General features: G+C 34.3%; 1 protein-coding gene across 1 annotated transcript; it reads left to right on the top strand.

Moving 5' to 3' along the window:
- Positions 1-14596: 14596 nt before the first annotated feature.
- Positions 14597-17748, top strand: LOC120089738 (probable prolyl 4-hydroxylase 4). Its single transcript, XM_039047155.1, has 7 exons — positions 14597-14832; positions 14947-15004; positions 15087-15191; positions 15836-15893; positions 16546-16721; positions 17036-17105; positions 17219-17748. Exons 1-7 carry the CDS (start codon positions 14687-14689, stop codon positions 17515-17517), a joined length of 912 nt encoding a protein of 303 aa, XP_038903083.1. The 5' UTR covers positions 14597-14686; the 3' UTR covers positions 17518-17748.
- Positions 17749-20122: the final 2374 nt, after the last annotated feature.

Raw genomic sequence — 20122 nt, 5'->3', positions numbered from 1 at the left:
ACTGTAGGTAACATGACCTCAATCCTGAGTGAGTTGGGAACTCCTGCCATTGAGGGCAGTCCTTTGATTTACATGGGTGTGAGTGCCCAGAATGCCAACTCAAACCTACCATTTTGGAGATTCGTTTGATTTTGGTGCTGGGAACTCAGCTACACAAGATGGAATTTACTTCTTCCTCAAGGCAGAGATAAGTAGATAAATAGCTCCTTTAAGGGCTGATTCCAGGGCTTGAACGATGTGGCGCCACGCACCTTCTCATGGTCTGAGAGGTGTTCACACATAATAGGACTATGTTGTATTATTCATTAGAGGGATCAGTGGTACTTAAGAATAAAAATGTAATTACAAGGGCAAAACAGTAAATTGGCTTGCTGTAATTACAAGCATCTGTGAAGGGTCATCGTACTGATGATTAGTTATATCCAATGGACATAGAATTATATCTATGGCAAGAAGAGATCACTAGTCTTTAGTGGAATGCCTGACAGTTAACAGATTGTGAATATCATGACTAAAGAGTTTAGTAAGCTATTCACGTACCGTTGAAGCTTCGAGCCATAGGTCTATAAGGTCCTCTTGATAGCTTGGATACAAGTTGAGAGTCAGTTTTTTGGTCAATTTTAAATGTTCAAATTGACAAGAGGGAGTTTGATTATATATGATATAATTGAACGAGTTAATTAAATATGATATAATTAACTTTATGTATGAGATATATTAATTTGGAGAAAATTGGATATAAATATGATCTATATCTAGTAGAGAAAAATATTATAATTAGTATATGATATTAATTTATAAGTTATGAATGTGATAAGATCACATTCATTGGACGGTTATAAAGGAAATGGGAAGGCGCTTCTTCGTTCTAAATAATGGATGAATGCATTATAAATAGCAGACGGTGTGTTGATCTTAGTGTGCGCGGATATTGTGAAAAAGTATTGTCATCGTTTAGAAAATTAGTGCCTATACGATAGTGACTGCACGATCGCTTACATATATGATATTTCTAAACGATCGCATACCGATTACACCGTAGCACACTATTATCTAAACGATTGTTTACCTTTTTCCTAAGCGATCGTTTAGCTCCCGATATTTACTAAACGATCGTATAAACGATCACTTAGTTTTTCCTATGCGATCGATTAGACGATCGCTCAACCTTTTTCCTACATGATTGATAATGAGCAGAAATGCACATTATTACAGCACAAAGTTATAAAACAATGCAGGATTGTGATGGTAAAAATATACAATATTACGTCCAAAAGCATTAAGTTCACAACATTGTGATCGCATGCGTTCATCGCATTAAAACAACTAGCTTATGTATTTTTGTGCAGAAAATGTGTTGGAACAAGGTGGAAATGTGATCCGAAGAAATTAACGTCCGAGCGCATTAAGAGATTGTGACCGCAAGGCTATGTGATTATTTGCGCTCGCGAAAATCAGCTCAAGAAGGTGGCCGTATAGAGTCAGCGCATCTAGGTGAAAGCTTAATAAATCACGATGGGACAGAAAGTTGATGATGATCGATTTCGAATTAACTTGACAAGCCGTTAACGACATACTATAGCAAGTACACTCAACTTTTCGCTGACAATTATTCGACGCATCAGACAGAGAATTAATGACATCCCATCAGTGCAATCATAAGAGAGAAATAGCTTTTCACCTTGAAGCTCTATAAATACCGAAAGCCATCTTCATAGAATGAGTTTTTTAAGTTCGTTCAGTTCGCCCAGTTTACAGAGTTCACCATATTGACAATAGTTAGCCTCGTTCTTAGTTTTCATATACTTAGAAGGCGGAAGCAAGAGAACGGAAAAGAAGCCGGAAGATCGTCCTGGTCAGCTCGTGAGAGTGCCAGGGAGCGTGGAAAACAGAGAGACTGTCTCTTATACACATCTAGATGTGTATAAGAGACAGAGAGAAGAGAGAAGAAGCCGGAAGATCGTCCTGGTCAGCTCGTGAGAGTGCCAGGGAGCGTGGAAAACAGAGAGAGGGTCGACTCTTGCGAGAGCAATAATATTTTTTTAGCTGAGTAGAGAAGAACAGTGTAAAAAGCCTTGGGAAGCAAGAAATTGCTACCAGGCTCTTTATTCTTAATTCGCATTGTCATTCTATACTTCGATTATATTTATAGAGAAAGGAACTTGCATTTCTACATCTGTTCACTCTCTGTAAACTACACATGAGTAGCTAAAACTGTCGAATGGGTTGAGAAGCACTTAGCTAACATGACCTAGGATCTTCATTGCATGCGATCATCTTGTCTTATGTTACGCCCATCACCCTTTAGAGCTACTCGAGAGAGAGTCTAAAGAAAGAACCTAAGTTTTTAGAGAGCTAGGTTAGAATCCAAACTCGAGAGAGCAAGATTAGATCTGCATAAGGAAGAGATAGGGACTCAGAGATAAGCTCTGTTTGCAATCATGCATCGCATGTACCCTAGAGATAGGTGAGAATAGTATGCGGTCACCTTGTGTATATGTGCATCATTCGTCATCACATAGACAAGAATAGAGGCTTAAACGTAGGTCCTATAGACACCATTGCATACATCGCATGCGTTCTAAAACCAGAAGCCATAGAATTTACATTGAGAGATGACTTGTTGTTATATATGTGTAGCATGATCGCATAACATGAACACATTCCTAGGAAGTGTTAGCTAAATCCCTTCTCAACCCGTTCCCCTGCATACTTATCGCATCTTTCATATTATTAACTCTTTTCTTAACTCCGCCGCATATACTTTATATTGTAAACAACCAACCAACCAACGCATTATTTTGTTTATTACCGCAAAGTGATCTAAAAATTACCATCGCATACTATTTTTCTTAGTCCCTGTGTTCGACCCTAGGCTTACTAGGCAACTCAGTAGGATTTATACTTGGATCTTACTGAGAAAACTTGCATGCATAACGTATTTTCCACTATCGCATTACTTACCATTATTTCATTGCATAGCAACACGCATCAACGATCGTATAGACAATCGTTTACCTTTTCTTACACGATCATTTAGACGATCGCTTACTTTTACTACACGATCGTATACTTTACCTAAACGATCAAGCATATTGTATATGCGATAGACGACCACATCTCCCACTTGCTTGATCGTTGTGTACGGTCACTATTCCTTCTTCCCTCTACCAAATCCAAATAAAGCTCACACTTTGAATTCTCACTCCAAGAATACTGAGGGCTCTAAGTGGTGTTGTCTTCTCTGTTTCCTTCTATCCATGTGGTGACTGTTCGAGGTAGACGGTTGGGCTTCGGACTCGTTGTGAAAAAGAAATCTTCATCTGGTATGATTTCTTGATCCCTTTAGCATTATGAAAGTATGTTTGAATGTATATACGGTAATTCTGTCACAATAAATTGGAAAGATCCGCTTCCGCTCGTAGGTACTCTTGAATAAGAGTTCCTTCAATCCCACTCTAAATCACTGCCATTTCTGACGCGGTAGGTGAAATGTTAGCATCATCATATTCTTGGATACTCCCAAGGTAGGCATTCGTGATTGTTTCTTCTGAAGTATCAACGCATCCCACCCACTTTACGGTCGACCTTTTATCACGGTTATCACTCTGTGGCTGCAGCATTTCATGCGACGAACTGGTCTTCATGAAGTTCAAAACATGCGATCAACTTTGCAATGGTATGGGATCAGCGCATGCGATCGATTCCTGTGATAGCTACAAAAATAGACATTTTGACGCAGAATAACGCATGATAAAGGGTTAACGGGGATTTTCAGTGCTGATCAATGCAAGCTCACTTTCCCACATGAATTCTTATCAACATCAACGCATATTCTCAATAACCCTCATAATTCTAAGTAAAAGGCTACAATAGTTTGTATTTCGACAAGCTATCACACCTCCAAATTTAGAATCATGCTTGTCCTCAAGCATGTCTTATACTAAAAAAATTCAAAACTTGCCCTCTGACTCTTCCTTTGTGTTGACCAGTTTCTCAAAATATAATTTACTTGCACTTCTAACCATGGTGGCATCACTCTCTTCAAACTTAGCCACTTCTTCGAAGAGATATTTTCAAAGTTTAATTCTGCCAAGCCTCCGCTCAAAACTTTCTACTCATTGCAGAAAACTTTGTTTTTAGCTACCGCAATGTTTAAAATGGACACATTTGCAGGACCACTCCCACCCCCAAATTTAGAGAGTGGCAGGGTCCTTGCCAAAAAGCTAAAGACAAAATTATTCCAATATGCAGTAAAAGAGGTTTGAGCAGAGGTTTGCACATAATAAAACTTAAGACTGTCAAACTTTGAAGAAGCTACTAAAGTGAGGTGAGCCATGCGACATTTAGTAGTGGATGAAGTGAATTTACATAAGTATCATGATGATGTTAATTTGACAACGCAAAAGAAGGCAAGCAAGAAAAAAGGGATTTTAAAAGAATAACGTATGAAAAATAACAAGAAAAGAAAGATGCGAGCAGAATATCGATTGCGTTAATAATTTGGCGTGCATGCAGAAGAAATAGTCATGCGTTGAATGAGAGAATTCTTCTTTCGAAACAACACACCAAAAAGGAAATTATTATCGCACCCAAGAGGAGCAAATGCAACAGCACATCTAAGAAAGGCAATTGCAAATCTAAAACAATATCAATCAAATGAATAAACTAAATAAGTTAACTAGGAAAGCAAAGTAAAGATAGAGTTGAAGACGTCCCTGGAGAAATTGGAGTGAAGTCACCGCAAGGACTCTTCCATGCAGGGGATCGAACTCGCCTGCTTGGGTCAGGGAACTCATTGTCCCGACCACCAAAGCTTCCAGCATTTATTGGTCGCATGACGGTTACCATGCTACTAAGACTGCTTTTAGCTCATGCGACAATTAATCTTTCAATCTCAGGGTCAATATTGAATTCTGGCACATCACCTTCACTCAAATATCATTTGCAACTTGGTCGCACAAGCCACAATACGCCTAAAACAAAAAGGATGCTTGCGAAAACACACAACTTAAGTAAACTATTAGCTGCTTAGTCCCCGGCAATGGCGCCAAAAACTTGGTGAGAGGAAAATGCAATCTCTTGATATGGGTTGATTTCTATGCATTATGGTCATGCGTTAAACTGAAGAATATTCAATATTCGTTAATCGTGTATGCGATGACCATGTGTTCATGTCATAAGTTTTCTTGCTCTCTTGCCAAGTATAACGAGAATACAAGTTTCTCGAGATGATTCGAGGTTGAACACAGGGACTTGTAACTAAATGATGTTTGTAAAGTAATGTGTTTGCGGCGAGTAATAAGAATAAAAAGAAAGAAGTTAATTGCTATGCGCTACTCCTACTTCTAGCTAAACAGACTGTGCAATGGAAGTTTGACTACGAGAATTGGTAGAAATGCGGCAACTGTTAACGCATAATAAGATGCATGGAGAAGTAGAGTTATGGAGGAGAGAAATTCACCGAGTCATTAAGTTTGGTCGCAAGGGTAATCCCAGCTCGCCACACTAATGCATCGCACACCTCTCGGTGGCCAACCACATGCTTATATCTCTATAACGCATGGTTGCGTTGAACATAAGATTATTCCTATCTCTAAGAACACTGCTTACTTTTCTTAGTGAGTTCCACTTACCCTCTCGGGCAGTTGGTTATAGCTACTCAGCTCTTAGACAAGCATTGCGATAGCCTCACACTAAGCAAAGAGTATTGACTCATTATACTCGCGCAATGCACACCTCTCGATCCGCAAGATTGAGTATGCGATAGCTCTTACAAACTACACTTAACTCATTGCGATGAAAGTAAAAGATGATAAAGAATAAGAAGATAATGAAAATGGCGTTGAAGAAACTAAAGAGATGCATTGATTACAAAATGTGTTAATGTCTTAAGCCAAAATGTAATATAATACAGAGGTAAGACGAGAGGTGGAGGGCTAGATGTAGGTAATCTCTTGCTTCCATCAGAAGTATGTCAAGGTTGTCGGTGGTACCATGGATGAATGATGGAGTAGTCTTTCTCGATCTCTATCTTCGACGAAGCTCCAGTCGTCACTCGGAAAGGGTTGTGAGAATGAAAAACTCTCAAAGTTTGTTTGCTCACGCTCTCATCTATGATCACAAGAATCTGCCCAAGGCAGAGACTCAGATACTTTGAATTTGGGCTCCAAGGCTCTATTTATAAAGCTCAAATGCCGACAACATTGGTAGTCCCATTCTAAATCATTTCCATTTCTGATGCGGTAGGTGAAATGTCAACATCATCATATCTCTTTGATACTCCCAAGGTATGCGTTCATGATTGTTTGTTCTGAAGTACCAATGCATTCCACCTACTTTGTGATCGACCTTCTATCACGGTTATCACTCTGTGGCTGTAGCATTTCATGCGACGAACTGGTCTTCATGAAGTTCAACACATGCGATCAACTTTGTGATGGCCTGGGATCAACGCATGCGATCGATTCCTGCGATAACTACAAAAATAGACTGACGCAAAATAACGGATGATATAGGGTTAGCAGGGATTTTCAGTGCTGATCGACGCAAGCTCACTTTTCCACATGAATTCTTATCAACATCAATGCATATTCTGCTCAACAACCCTCATAATTCTAAGTAAAAGGCTACAATAAATTGTATTTCTACAAGCTATCAATCCCTAAGGGCTAAGTATAATTAATGTTTTCTTGGTGTTGGGAAAGTTGGTGTTTGGAGGAAATTAGGAATCCAAGAAGAGACTAGAAAGCTAAGGAGGCTTGGAGAAAGAGGAATCCTTGCTTGTGAATTATGAGTAGTTTCATTTTCAATTGTTTTAATCTATAATTTGTAGTAGATGGATGATGCTGGGTACTTTATCCTGGTGGCACTACAAATACAATCCGCTTTGTAGTTGTTACAACTGTTAAAAGTGCTAAAAATGATTTGATCCTGATCATTCATGAGAAGACATGTGAGCGGGAGTATTCTATACAAAGAGTTCGTATAAGATCGAACCACGAAATGAATTGTCTCTTTATATAACACTGTTGCTAGAAGCGACTTACATTTCACATGGATGACCATAAGTGACTTGACATGAATCCTGAGTGAGTTGTGAACTCTTGCCTATGAAGGCTATCCTTTGATCTGCATGGGTGAGAGTGGCATATTTTGTCGACTCAATATGCCTACCATTTTAGGGATTCGTCTGATTGGGGAATTGGGAACATAGTAACATAAGAAGGAACTCACTCTTTCCCTACTGTTCGGGTAAATAGATAAATTTCTCCCTTAAGGGCTAACTTCGAGGCTTAAACAATGTGGCGCCACACCCTCTCCTGGCCCAAGAGGGGTTCGGTTATAATTGAGCTATAACTAATAATTCATTAGAGGGATCAATGATACTTAAGAAGTTAGATGTAACTACAGGGGTAAAATGGTAATTTTGACCTAGCTGTACTTATGAACAATTTGTGAATGGTCAACGTGCTGTTAATTGGTTATATCTAATGGACATAGAAATATATCTATAGTACGAATAGTGCAGCTGTCGACCTTTAGTAGAGTGATTAACAGTTAATGAAAGTTGATTAATTTAGTTAAAGAGTTTAATTAATTAATCAAATACCATTGAAGCTACAATTTATAGGTCCATAAGGTCCCTCATTAGCTCAATTGGGATTAATGAGAATCAAATTAATTTTTCATTAATTTGAATTCTTCAAATTAATAAAGGGAATTAAGTATATAAAATATAATTAATATAATGTTTGTGGTGCATTATAATATAAAGTTCTATTTGAGAGAACTAAATATTTGAATATGATTCAAATATTAATTATATAGATGAGATTCATATACATACTATAGGTTAAAATTAATATGAATATGATTCATATTAAATACTATAGGTTAAATGAGAGAATAATAAATTATAGGTTATATTATATATGATATAATATAAACTATAGTTTATGTGTTATATTAGATATAACATATATATATATATATATAGAAAATTCTTATAAATAGAAAATTCCAAAAAATATTTACACTTTATAGAAAAAATGTAAATATTTCTAAATATTTTTTTTTATATTTAAAAAGACCCCTATATAATATATATTAAGTATTAATTAAAATTCAAAAATTTTTAATTTGAAATTAAAATTCCTTTTTGAATTTTTTGAAATTCAAATAATTGGGGAGGGAATTATTGTAACTCCCTCAACTCACTCTCTCTAATAACCAATGTGAAATTGGTTTAACGTATAAAAAGATATTTTACTTTTCTTCTTCTCCCTACATTCTTTAAGGCCTGTAAAAAGAAAAGAAAAAAGAGAAGTTTTTTTGTGATCGTTTACTCTAAAAAATCAAACTTCTCCCTCATTTAAAATTAATCTTTTGAAGCCCACATACTCTCAACGATTCTCTATCTTGAGAATAATAGGGAAGAGCTCTTGGTGTTGTCCGTTTTTATTGTTGCCTTTTAGGCGTTCGTTAACTGTTGGGCATTTCACTAAAGATCGGCAGCTACACTCTTTGCACTACAGATATATTTTCGTGTCCATTGGATATAACCAATAAACAGTATGATGACCCTTCACAAATTGCTCGTAAGTACAGCTAGGCCAAATTACCGTTTTGCCCCTGTAGTTACATCTAACTCCTTAAGTACCACTGGTCCTTCTAATGAACAATAAATCATAGTCCCACTATGACTAAACTCCTCTCGGGCCAGGAGAGGATGTGGTGCCACATTGTTCAAGACCTATACCTAGCTCTTAAGGGAGCAATTTATCTACTTACCCTTGCTTCGGGGAAGGAATGGATTCCATCTTGTGTAGCTGTGTTCCCAGCTCCACAATCAGACGAATCTTCAAAATGGTAGGCTTGTTGAGTAGGTGATCTAGCCACTCTCATCCATACAAGTCAAAGGACCGCCCTCGTAGGAGTTCACAACTCACTCAGAATTAAGGTCATATTACCTATGGTCATCCTGGTGAAATGAAAGTCTTTATTATGAACGGTGTTATATAATGAGACTACACATTTCGTGGTCTAGTCTTATACAAATTCCTTTATATATAATATCCCCGCTCATATGTCTAATACGTGAATGATCAGGATCAGATCATTTGTAACACTTTAAAACAATTGTAACACCTACAAAGCAGGTCATACTCGTAGTGTCACCAGGATAGGGTACCCAGCCTTATCCATCTACTATAGACTATTTAGGTTATCACTTAAACATGATCCACCTGTATGTCTCCACATACATGTTTAAGTTACAACGACAATCTTGGATGTTAGTTTCTTGGTTTATGGTTAATGCAACTAAAATATCACATATTTTATAGACAAAGTGAATAAAATATCATATATTTTATTAATCACAGAAAAGTTTGTTCATACAAAGTTTACAAACTATAGGACCCTATGAGATTTAGGGCATCAACCCCAACACTATCATATAGTCTTGGAATCTTAAATCTATATACTCTCCACCTCGATCAGATCAAAGTGTTTTAATAGTCTTACCTAACAAATTTTCAATTTCTGTCTTATACTCCTTGAACTTTTCAAGGACTTCAAACTTATGTTCCATTAGGTATAAGTAACCATACCTCGAATAATCATTTATAAAAGAGATGAAGTAATCATACTCTCCTCGAGCTTTTACATTCATTGGACCACAAAGATTCGAATGTATGAGCTCTAAGGGCCCTTTGGCTTCATAATTTTTTCCACTAAAATTTCTTTTAGTCATTTTACCCTCAAAGCAATATTCACATGGAGGTAAAGAATTATCTTTTAACTCACTTAGAAGTCCATTCTTTACCAATCTCTCGATCCTATCAAGATTAATGTGACCTAATCTTAAATGCCAAAGATAAGTATTGTAGTTTCTTGGAGAAATTATTTGCCATTTAGTTTGAGTATTAGCAGTTTTAAACATCTCATAATTTATAAGTGCTTTTGTTTCGGTTGATCTTAACACAACAAGTTGTTTTCTAATTTTGCCGAACAAATATATACCCCATTTTTTGAAATGGACATTTCATTACTTGTAAAACATATTGAATACATATGTTCGATTAAGCAGGAAATAGATACTAAGTTCCTTTTCATTTTAGGAACAATATACAGACTTTCTACGAAAATAAATCTATTTCCAAAAAATAACTTTGCAACTCCCACTACATGAGCTGAAATGGCGTCTCCAGTTCCAACCTTGAGCATCATTTCACCCTCAACAAGCTGCTGGAAGGAACTAGTTCCCTGTAAAGAAGAACAAACATGATCAGTGGCTTTTGAATCAAGTATCTAGGTATTGTGGTCATTTTCCACTAAACATGTTTCTAAAATAAGTAAATCACATTTACCTTCCTTTTCCTTCTTTTCCTCAGCAAGGAAGTTTGGGCAGTTTCACTTCCAGTGACCTTCCACATTGCCATGGAAGCACTTGTCCTTTTCGGCCACCTTGGCCTTTCCCTTACTCTTTCCAGCAGAGGGAGCCTTTCCCTTTCCTCCTTTCTTCTTTTATACCTTCTTAAGACCAGAAGGTGAGGTTATATGTTTAGTTCCTGAGGATAAACCCTTATGGAACTTTCTGGAATGGGCAACATTTTCCTCTCCTTCTACTGGTCCCTTACCTTTCATAAGTGACTGGTCTGCAACTCATTCAGGAGAGTCGTTATGATGTACTGGATTTTATTCATAACCGCGTTGCTGCGGAATTGAAGAAAGCTCTTCAAAAGAGATTCTAGAATAAAAGACACCTGACTTTGCTCGTCAATGACTGCTTCATTCATTTTAGCCACGTTGAACTGGACCATCAGGTTGAGAACATTTTCTCTAACTGATTGGCCTTCTTTCATTCGTGCATTATAAACGTATTTGAGGGCCTTGTGCCGGATCTAAATAGACGCCCAAACATACCCTGAAGAGACTCCATGATCTCACGCGCAGTGCGCATGGCCTTATGCTTCTTTTTTAGTACATCAGATAGACTCACCAAGATATAGACTCGGGCCTTTTCATTGGTCTTTGTCCAACGATCATATGCATCCCTAACATTTAAGGGTGCATTTCGAGTGGGGACCTGAGGACACTCCTCAGTTAAGACAAACCGTTGATCATCGATAACAAAAATCATATTTAAGTTCGATTTCTACATCACATAAGTTTCGTCGGTTAATTTCTCTTTTTTAAGTAAAGCGATAATTGAGGAAGACATGCTAAAAAACAAACAAACAAATGGTTGTTTTCGTTATGTTTGCCTTAACTCATCACACAAAATATCCAATCAATTTAGCAAAACCAAACAATCATAGAACCCTAAATAAACTATTGATTTGATTTTGCAACGATACTTCAGAGGTTTGAAACAACAACCACCGAAGAGTGATCAACTATTCCCCCCCTACCCACCCTCTTTCCCAAATGGTAAGAACTATTCTCATCTATATTACTAATTTCATAATAACTTTTTTTTCAATAGATCTTAGCTACCATTAATTTGGTCAAGGATTCATTAACTCGTTTAATTCATCCTGTAAATGTGACTCTTTCATTTTCGATTTTAAGAGGTATGCTTCAACAAGCTACTGTTAGAAAAGACAACTGTTGAAAATTAACCTAAGGAATCCTATCCATTTCTGGAGTTTGCATTGTTCCAAAACCTATGATTAGGCTCTTCGAAGGGATGGTTGCTCTAGGACGACACGCAGGCAGATCATAAGAATATCATGGTACAACCTAATGAAGGAGACTGTAGGATATGTTGACACGTGACCTTCTCCCACTTACTCTGAACATTTCCTATATTCACCTTGATATTGACCCATGCAAAAACTTTCCGAAGGGAGGCTGCACCCAGGGCAACACGAAGTCGAGCAAAGATCTCACGGTATGAACTCTTAGGGATGTGAGAGCGTAAAAATGGTATATATTATATACCATTTTTCTCCCACTAAATTGTTCTAATTATTTTAGGATTTTGTTATACTTAGCTAAATTTCGACTAATGAATCTATCTAAGTTTATGCCTATTATAACTTTTATAATAAGATCTTTATACTAAAATTCTAGGTGTATTAAACCATTTAATTTACCTAATGATATTGCATGCTAATAGGATCTTGGTTAATTCAACTTAGGTTCCGATCCAGTTCTCAGTTAGGAGGTGTTACGTAAACCGTCAACTTAAATACCTTCAATAGAACTGTATAGGTTGAGTTCTTTTATAACCTTAATCCTATTTGTCCTACTTAGTCAATTTTAAACCTATTTTAAAAGAAACTAAGTAATTATTATAATCTAATTAGAAATGTGATTTTTCTAATTAATTTTAAATAATTTAAAATTAATATATTTTTCCTAAGATCCTATATTTGCATGCAACTCTTTGTTATATGTTAATGGTTGCTAATCATTAAATTTTCATAACTATTACAAATTTTTATAATTAGTCCTATTACATGCTCACAAATTTTAATGTTAGTCCTATTTCAATGAGATTTTTGGAGAAATTTGATTCATGAAATTTGAACTTTGTATTTGTATTAATTTCTTCAATATAGCGAGTACAATCTCTAATATATGATCCTTTAATGCTTTCTCTAAAAAAATAAACTTTAATCTTCAAGCTTGTTGATTTTCTTAGATGATTGGGCTTGTGGCTCGATGATATTCCTAGAGTTGACTTGTTGATCAACTTGTATTAGCTTCTAGCTTATTGATCATCTTAGATCAGCCTTTGGAGCTTCAAACTTCTAGTCTTTAAGCTTGAGAGTTTTCGCCTTCAAAATTTGAGAGCTTCATGGCTTCAGTCTTCAGAACTTGAGATGAGTTATATTCTTTTAGATCTTCATAGCTTGAAGGAGTTATATCCTTCAAGTCTTTAGAACTTCAGTATTTGGTACTTCAAATCTTTAGAGAGTTTTGACTTTTAGTTCTTCCAACCTCCAGAAAGTTGTAAACATGAGTTCGATAGGAGTTTTAATTTTCTGGAATTCAAGAAAAATTTATTCTTCCAAGTCTTCAATCTTTAGAAGGTTATAATCTTGAGGTCGATTTGAGCTTTAGAGTCTTGAAATTTTCAGAGCTTCAAGTCTTCAAAGTTTTATCACTTCATTGTCAATGCTTCCAACCTCCCTCTCAAATGAAAGGGCAAGATCTCTATTTATAGAGGATTTCCACGGACTTTAAGTTGGCTTAAACTCATTTGTTGTTGGACCCAAATATTAGGCTTGAGCCAAATCTTTAATTTGGTCCAAAATTTCACATGGACTTGAATTGGGTTGGGCCTGAGTGACTTTAATTACTTAGCTCGATCCAACTTATTATTTTCACAATAGGCCCGGGTTTTCCTTGATGACATGACAATTTGTGATTAATCGAAATTTTTCATTCAATAACCATTTTGCTATATTATTTTCATTTTTTTTAAAATTTTATTAAAAAAAATGAAAATGACAATGTTAAATGTTAAAAAAAAAAATTTAGACCTCATGTTGTCTCAGGTCAGCTTGGTGAAATAATTTCTTTAATTAGTCCTCTTCTATTTAAAAATTCTCTCTCTAAACAACAATTTATCTAATTAATTCAGTAAAGATTTTTTTTAAACAAATCAATTCTTACCTTCAAAATTTCACCCTAATTTTTTAATATCTCAAACTGAATCCTAAAATTCGACTATTGCAAAATTTAACCTCTATTCAATTTTTTAAAAATGATATAAAAATCTCAAAATTTTTATTAATTTCAAATAAAACCAAGCTTTGAATAATTAACCCAAACTGACAGATTTTATGAGAGAAAAAAACAACACAACTATAGTGTGGCTTTTCTTTTGAAACTTATTGGTATCAACTTTTGTAGCACATAAATTAAAAGTTTAGGGTACATATTAATACAAAGTTGAAACTTTATATTTTTTTCTTAAAAAAAATCTAGATTTAGATACTATTTTGATTCATGTACTTTTGATTTTCTTTTTATTTTGGTCATTGTGCTTTCAAATTTTGTTTATTTTGGTATCTGTACTTTCAAAATATTCATTTTGTTCATTATAATTTCATCTTTAATTCATTTTGGTCCTTATACTTTTAAAAGTGACCATTTTGATTTATTAAAAATAAAAGTAAAAGTGAAAATCAAGGGACCAAAATTGATATTTTTTAGAAGTACACGAACTAAGTCTAAAATGTACATTTTTAACATATAAAGACAAAATTTGAAAGTACATTGATCAAAATAAATTAAAGTTGAATATAAAAAGACTCTTTTGAAATATAAAAATATGAGTTAACTTATTTACAAATATAACAAAATATTACTGTTTATCCGTAGTAGATATTAATAGATATATATTAGTGCCTTACTGTTTATTATAATGACATTTTGCTATACGTGGAGAAAAATTGAGCAATTTTTTTTATTTAAAACAATTATCGTTTATAAGCCAAAAATCTATATTTATTTTTAAAAGTCATTTAAAAAAATAACCAAAAACAATTATTTGCTTGAGGAAATTTTAATTTCTCACCACGTGCCAAGTGCGTGAGCAGCCTTAGAATGTTTGGCAGTTAAACAGCTCGGAGAACTGGAAATCTGAAAATTTTGAGAACAGGAAATTTTTTTGCTATTTTCTTCTTCTTCTTCGTTCTCTTTCTCCAGTGATCCGATTCAGTTCATGGCGAAATTTTACTGTTTCAATCTACTGTTTTTCTTCTCATTATCGATCTCATGTCTTCTTCGGCGAGCTTCAAGTTCCTATGCAGGTTCCGCTAGCTCAATCGTCAATCCTGCGAAAGTCAAACAAATTTCATGGAATCCTCGGTACTTAAATTTCTCACCCTTCTGCTCCCTCTTCTTGTTGTGGTAGTTTCAAAGTTTTGATAATCGATTTGTTCACGGTCCGATGTTCCTGTTTCAATTTGAATGATTCTACAGGGCTTTTGTGTATGAAGGTTTTCTCACGGACTTAGAATGCGATCATCTCATCTCCCTCGTGAGTCGAATTAGAATCGATTCATTTTCCTTTTCTGATACGCGATTTTTGTTTTGTTTAATTTTTGTCTTGTTTAAATTAGGCTAAAGCGGAGTTGAAGAGATCTTCCGTTGCGGATAATTTGTCCGGAGAGAGCAAAGTCAGCGAGGTCCGAACTAGCTCTGGGGCGTTTATTCATAAAGCCAAGGTTTGTGCAGAGTTTGCTAATTATAATTCTTAACTTTCCCATTGAGAAGTATAGTGGTTTGATTTTGATATATTATGCTTCAACTTTTAGTTTGAATCACCATCAAACCTAAATCTTAAACTCTTAGCTTGATATGTATTGGTTGGATATACTTTTGAGATTTCCTCATGGGTTCAAAGATTAGTTTGGTTCATGTTCATGAGATCCATCTATTGAATATTGGTCTGATTTATGAACTCTATCATCAATGAAATGAGTGATGAGTATATGACATTGCAGTAATTTGATCTTGAGATCATCCATTCCAAGATACTGGTATAAATCACCATTTGTGAAAAGCAAAAGAAAAAAGAAGTTTGAACTGTTGGGTTGGAGCAACTTTTATTAGTTAATCTGTTCATCAAAGGGACGGCTGTTTAGAACATTGGTATCTTGAATGACAACTTTTTGAAGGATGTATCTAGCAGCCTTAGCTGATTGAAAGTTCAAATTTTCCTGTCTTAGTTGACTATTGTAGCTGGAAAACATTAATGCTATCCTTGATCGAGTATATAGATAGGGAGCCCGTTTTTCTTATAAACACCAAACCTGATGAGGCAGTCTCTATCTCCCTCTGTGTACTTATTGTTCTACATCTGATGTAGGATCCTATTGTTTCTGGTATTGAAGACAAAATTGCAGCATGGACATTTCTGCCAAAAGGTATAATACCATTAGTAGAAGCACGCAAATTTCTTGTCAAATCCCATAATCTATAGCAATTTATCCTAGATTACAAACTGCTCTCCGTTATCGTAAACTAAAGATTGAATTGACTGACAATTGAGTGTGAATTGTAAGATCTTTATTATGACAACTATGGATTTTAACAGGATATGGGCTTGTGCAATTGAATTCTGAATGTTGGGTTCTCAAGATATTCTTGATCAAGAAGTTAGAGATTTGAATCTTCCACTCTCAATTATTGTTAAAAAAAAAAAAAAAAAAAAAAAGGGATAATGAAATGCTGTGTGTCGGACAAGTTCTAGTTCTTATTTTCTCCATGCAATGGTATAGTTCCATGTGCCGATTTTTTTGCAATTTCAATATAAACTAGTGAACTTAGGAACACATGATCCCTGTCATAATTGTGAAATAAATAATCGATCAATAGTCTGTGCAAGAATTTTGCAGCTGGAATCAAACAGAGTTTGGACTAAGCCCTTCTCTTTTGTTTTTTGTTTTTCTTTTTTAAAAAAACTATGAATGTGAAACTCTATTTATATAAGGTGTGGAACATTTGACTCATGCATTGATAGCTTGTTTGTGTATTGATATTACTGGTAAATGGGAACTTGAATCTGCTTGGTTTCAGAAAATGGAGAAGACATTCAAGTGTTGAGATATGAATATGGGCAGAAGTATGATGCACACTTCGATTACTTTGCTGACAAGGTTAATATTGCCCGAGGTGGACATAGAATGGCAACCGTTCTCATGTATCTTTCCGACGTGGAAAAAGGCGGTGAAACTGTGTTTCCTTCTGCAGAGGTCCATCCTTACATTTCCCTTCAATCCAATTAATTGCAACTTCTTTTCTTTATTTTTTTTAAACTACTGTGGCCATATTCAAGTACCTTTTCATAGTACAATATTCTTTGCAAACTATTTCTCTCAAGTTACCTACTGCAGGAAGATATATCAGTTTCTACTTGTTGACTTACTTCATCAAATACACTTGTTTTTTAAAAACTAATTGGAATCGTAAAAGTTTCCTGCCTTGGTAACGTGTGCTGTCAGTAATTGATGATGTTTTTAATCAAAATTTCAATATTGAGTATTTTTGTTCATCCATATGAGTTCAGGAGTCTCAAAGACGCCAGGCTTCTGAAACAAACGATGATCTCTCAGACTGTGCAAAGAAAGGGATAGCAGGTTAGTGTTTTAACCAATAGTAGAAATCAGTTTTCTAACTCCTGTCCTATTTGTGACTATCGTCCGAACTTGTCAAGATTCCTCTCTTTAATCTCCATGTTTAAAATATTCAGTAAAACCACGAAAAGGCGACGCTCTTCTCTTCTTCAGTCTCCATCCAAATGCTATTCCAGACATAAGTAGTCTACATGGTGGGTGCCCTGTGATTGAAGGTGAGAAATGGTCAGCAACGAAGTGGATTCATGTCGATTCTTTCGACAAGATCATAAGAGACCATACGGACTGCGCTGATGAAAATCCAAGTTGCGAGAGATGGGCTGAACTCAGCGAGTGCACGAATAACCCGGAGTATATGGTCGGATCTCCCGAGCTTCCTGGCTACTGCAGGAAAAGTTGCAAGGCGTGTGCATAAACTTGGGTCCATTCTTTGTGCGTACTCCATGCCTTTTTGTACCTGTTCTCAATATTTTGCAGAATTTATCCAGAAACACAAATGATAGTTTTTCGAGAGCATTTTCATTGCAACGTTTTGTGAAAGTTAGCATGTGTATTGATTACTCAATCATGTAACATTATTTGAACAATAATGTAGTTTGGAAAGTTATTTTGGTTTTTATAGATCATCCGATTGTTTTTGAGTTCATACATCTTTTGGAAAGATGATTATAAAATGTGGGCATATGGTTTAGGTATATGATTATTTGCAATGTCATAAGTCAACACAAAATTATAACCCACTTTGATTGACTTTAAGTGCAATATATATATTTAGACACGCTTTTTAAGCACTTAAAAAAGTGACATAAACGTACTCTAAATGTAGCATGCAACTATTACTTTTACAAAATATAACAATTGGGTCTATTGAACTCAAACATAAATGGATTATTTAGAGACTCACTAATGTGAGGAGGAGCTAAAGTTGATTAAAGGTTGATATATCTATTATAATTTTGAATCTTCATCCATGGAAAGAAAAAAAAGGTGAAAAATAACAATAATTAGAAACAATAAGATACTTAAAAAATATACTTCAAGTACTCACTATTTGATTTAACCAATGAGGACACTTTAACAACCATTTACCAATAACTATTGGATGAAGATTTGAGTCTGAATGCTCCCTAATAATTATTGAACACAGACTCGAAATGACATTGTCGTTTTTCACTTGAACATTGAACATTGTCATTATCTCCTCCATTTATTTATCCTCAGACTATTCATTAATTAGACAAAGTATTAAAAACTTTTGAAAAGAAACAAATACTTATGAAAAAGAATTATAGGTCTTGCTATTTGATAACAATATTGTTTTTAGTTTTATGTTTTTGAAATTTATGATTCTTATCTAGTAATGTTCTCATTATGGTTTCACATTTGTTAAAGAAACATCTCACTTCTTAAAACATGGCTTTGTTCTTTAAAATATCAGTAGAAAGTGGATAACGAGACAAAAAAAAAAAACCTTATAGATGAAAGTATTATTTATACGTTTAATTTTTTTTAAAAAAAATAAAAACTATATTATATTATATATACGACCTCTCACTCCAAAGAAAACTCCTCAATAAAAAAATATAAATAAATTCAAAATAAAAGTAATGACAGCAAAAAAGTTTTGTTTATATTTTTTTGAACCAAACCAAATCATCAACAAACAAAAACTCAATTTATTCGAATAGAACTGAAACCTCCACAATCAATAAATCAAGTAATTAAGAAAGTTCAAAACTTAATATTATTATTTTGGAGAGAAAAAGTTGATGAAGTTTGAAATGAGAGAATTTTCGACCAAACGAAGAAGATTAAACAAGTGAGAAAGATTTCAACCAAACGCAACATTAAAAAATTTGTAAAATTATGAACCAATCAAATACAACATTAAATTAAGGAAATAAATACATGAAAAAAGGGATTCTGATTCTCTCTTGCATTTTGATTTTCTCACAAAGCATGTTATTTCCAACTGTTCCACTCTATTAAATTAAAAAGAAAACAGCTGTAGGATTTGTTGTACCATTTTTCAATATCAAATAATTTCTATCAATTAACAAATCAAATCATAGGAAAGAAGTATCCCACAGATCAGACGGTCGGAAAATGGTTGCTGTTTTGTCTCAAATTAGAGATTTTGTTGAAGAAAAACAAAATACACAGAGCAGTAGCAGTCAACTCCTTTTTTTTTTCTTTAGGATAAAATAAGTTTCAAAAGTGACCATTTGAAAATTAATTTTAAATAATTTTCAAATTAATTTGACCGTCATGTAATTATTGAAAAAATGAGATGTCATGTTAAGGTGTTAAAATTTAAATGAGATGACCAATTTAATAATTTTAATATTGTTTCTTTTTAATTAGATGATATTTCCATTTTCTCCTTAGTAATCTTTTCCTTTCTCTCATCCTTTTCCTTTTTTTCCTTTTATCAAAGAGTAATATTTTAGTGCATTCTAAAATATATATATCTTCCTCTTACTCATATAAAAAAAAATTTGAAAAAAAAATTAAAAGAGTTTGACACGTTACAAATTATAACTGAACAACTAAATGAGATGTAAAATATAAATGTAGTCTAGAATGCACCTTAGAGACTATGGATGAATTCAAGTGCCAAGGCTCAATGAAGATTTGTGTCGGGGATTGGAGATGGAAAAAAAAATAAAAATGTGGATTTTGGGAAGAGAGAGAAAGATTTGAGGAAGAGAAGAAAAAAAGTATAAAAATAGAAATGCCATGTAATTATAAATAAATATATATATTAAAGTTTTAAATGGGTTGGATCATTTAAAATTTAGCACCTCAATATGACATATCATTTATGGTCAAATTAACCAAGGAATCATTTTTAAATATTTTTCAAATTTAGGGGACTAAAATGTTATTTTTAAAACTTTAAAAACAAAATATTGAAATAAACATCAAACTCAAATCTCAAAAACACTAAAGATGGATTTTGTCAAAGACAGATATATATACTATAACAATAAGGATGGTTGTTTTAAATGGCAAAATAC

This window comes from Benincasa hispida, chromosome 1 (genome assembly GCF_009727055.1).
Source record: "Benincasa hispida cultivar B227 chromosome 1, ASM972705v1, whole genome shotgun sequence".
NCBI classification, from domain to species: Eukaryota; Viridiplantae; Streptophyta; class Magnoliopsida; order Cucurbitales; family Cucurbitaceae; genus Benincasa; species Benincasa hispida.
The sequence above is the reverse complement of the archived record's forward strand: the minus strand, read 5'-3'. Positions and strand labels throughout refer to the sequence as shown.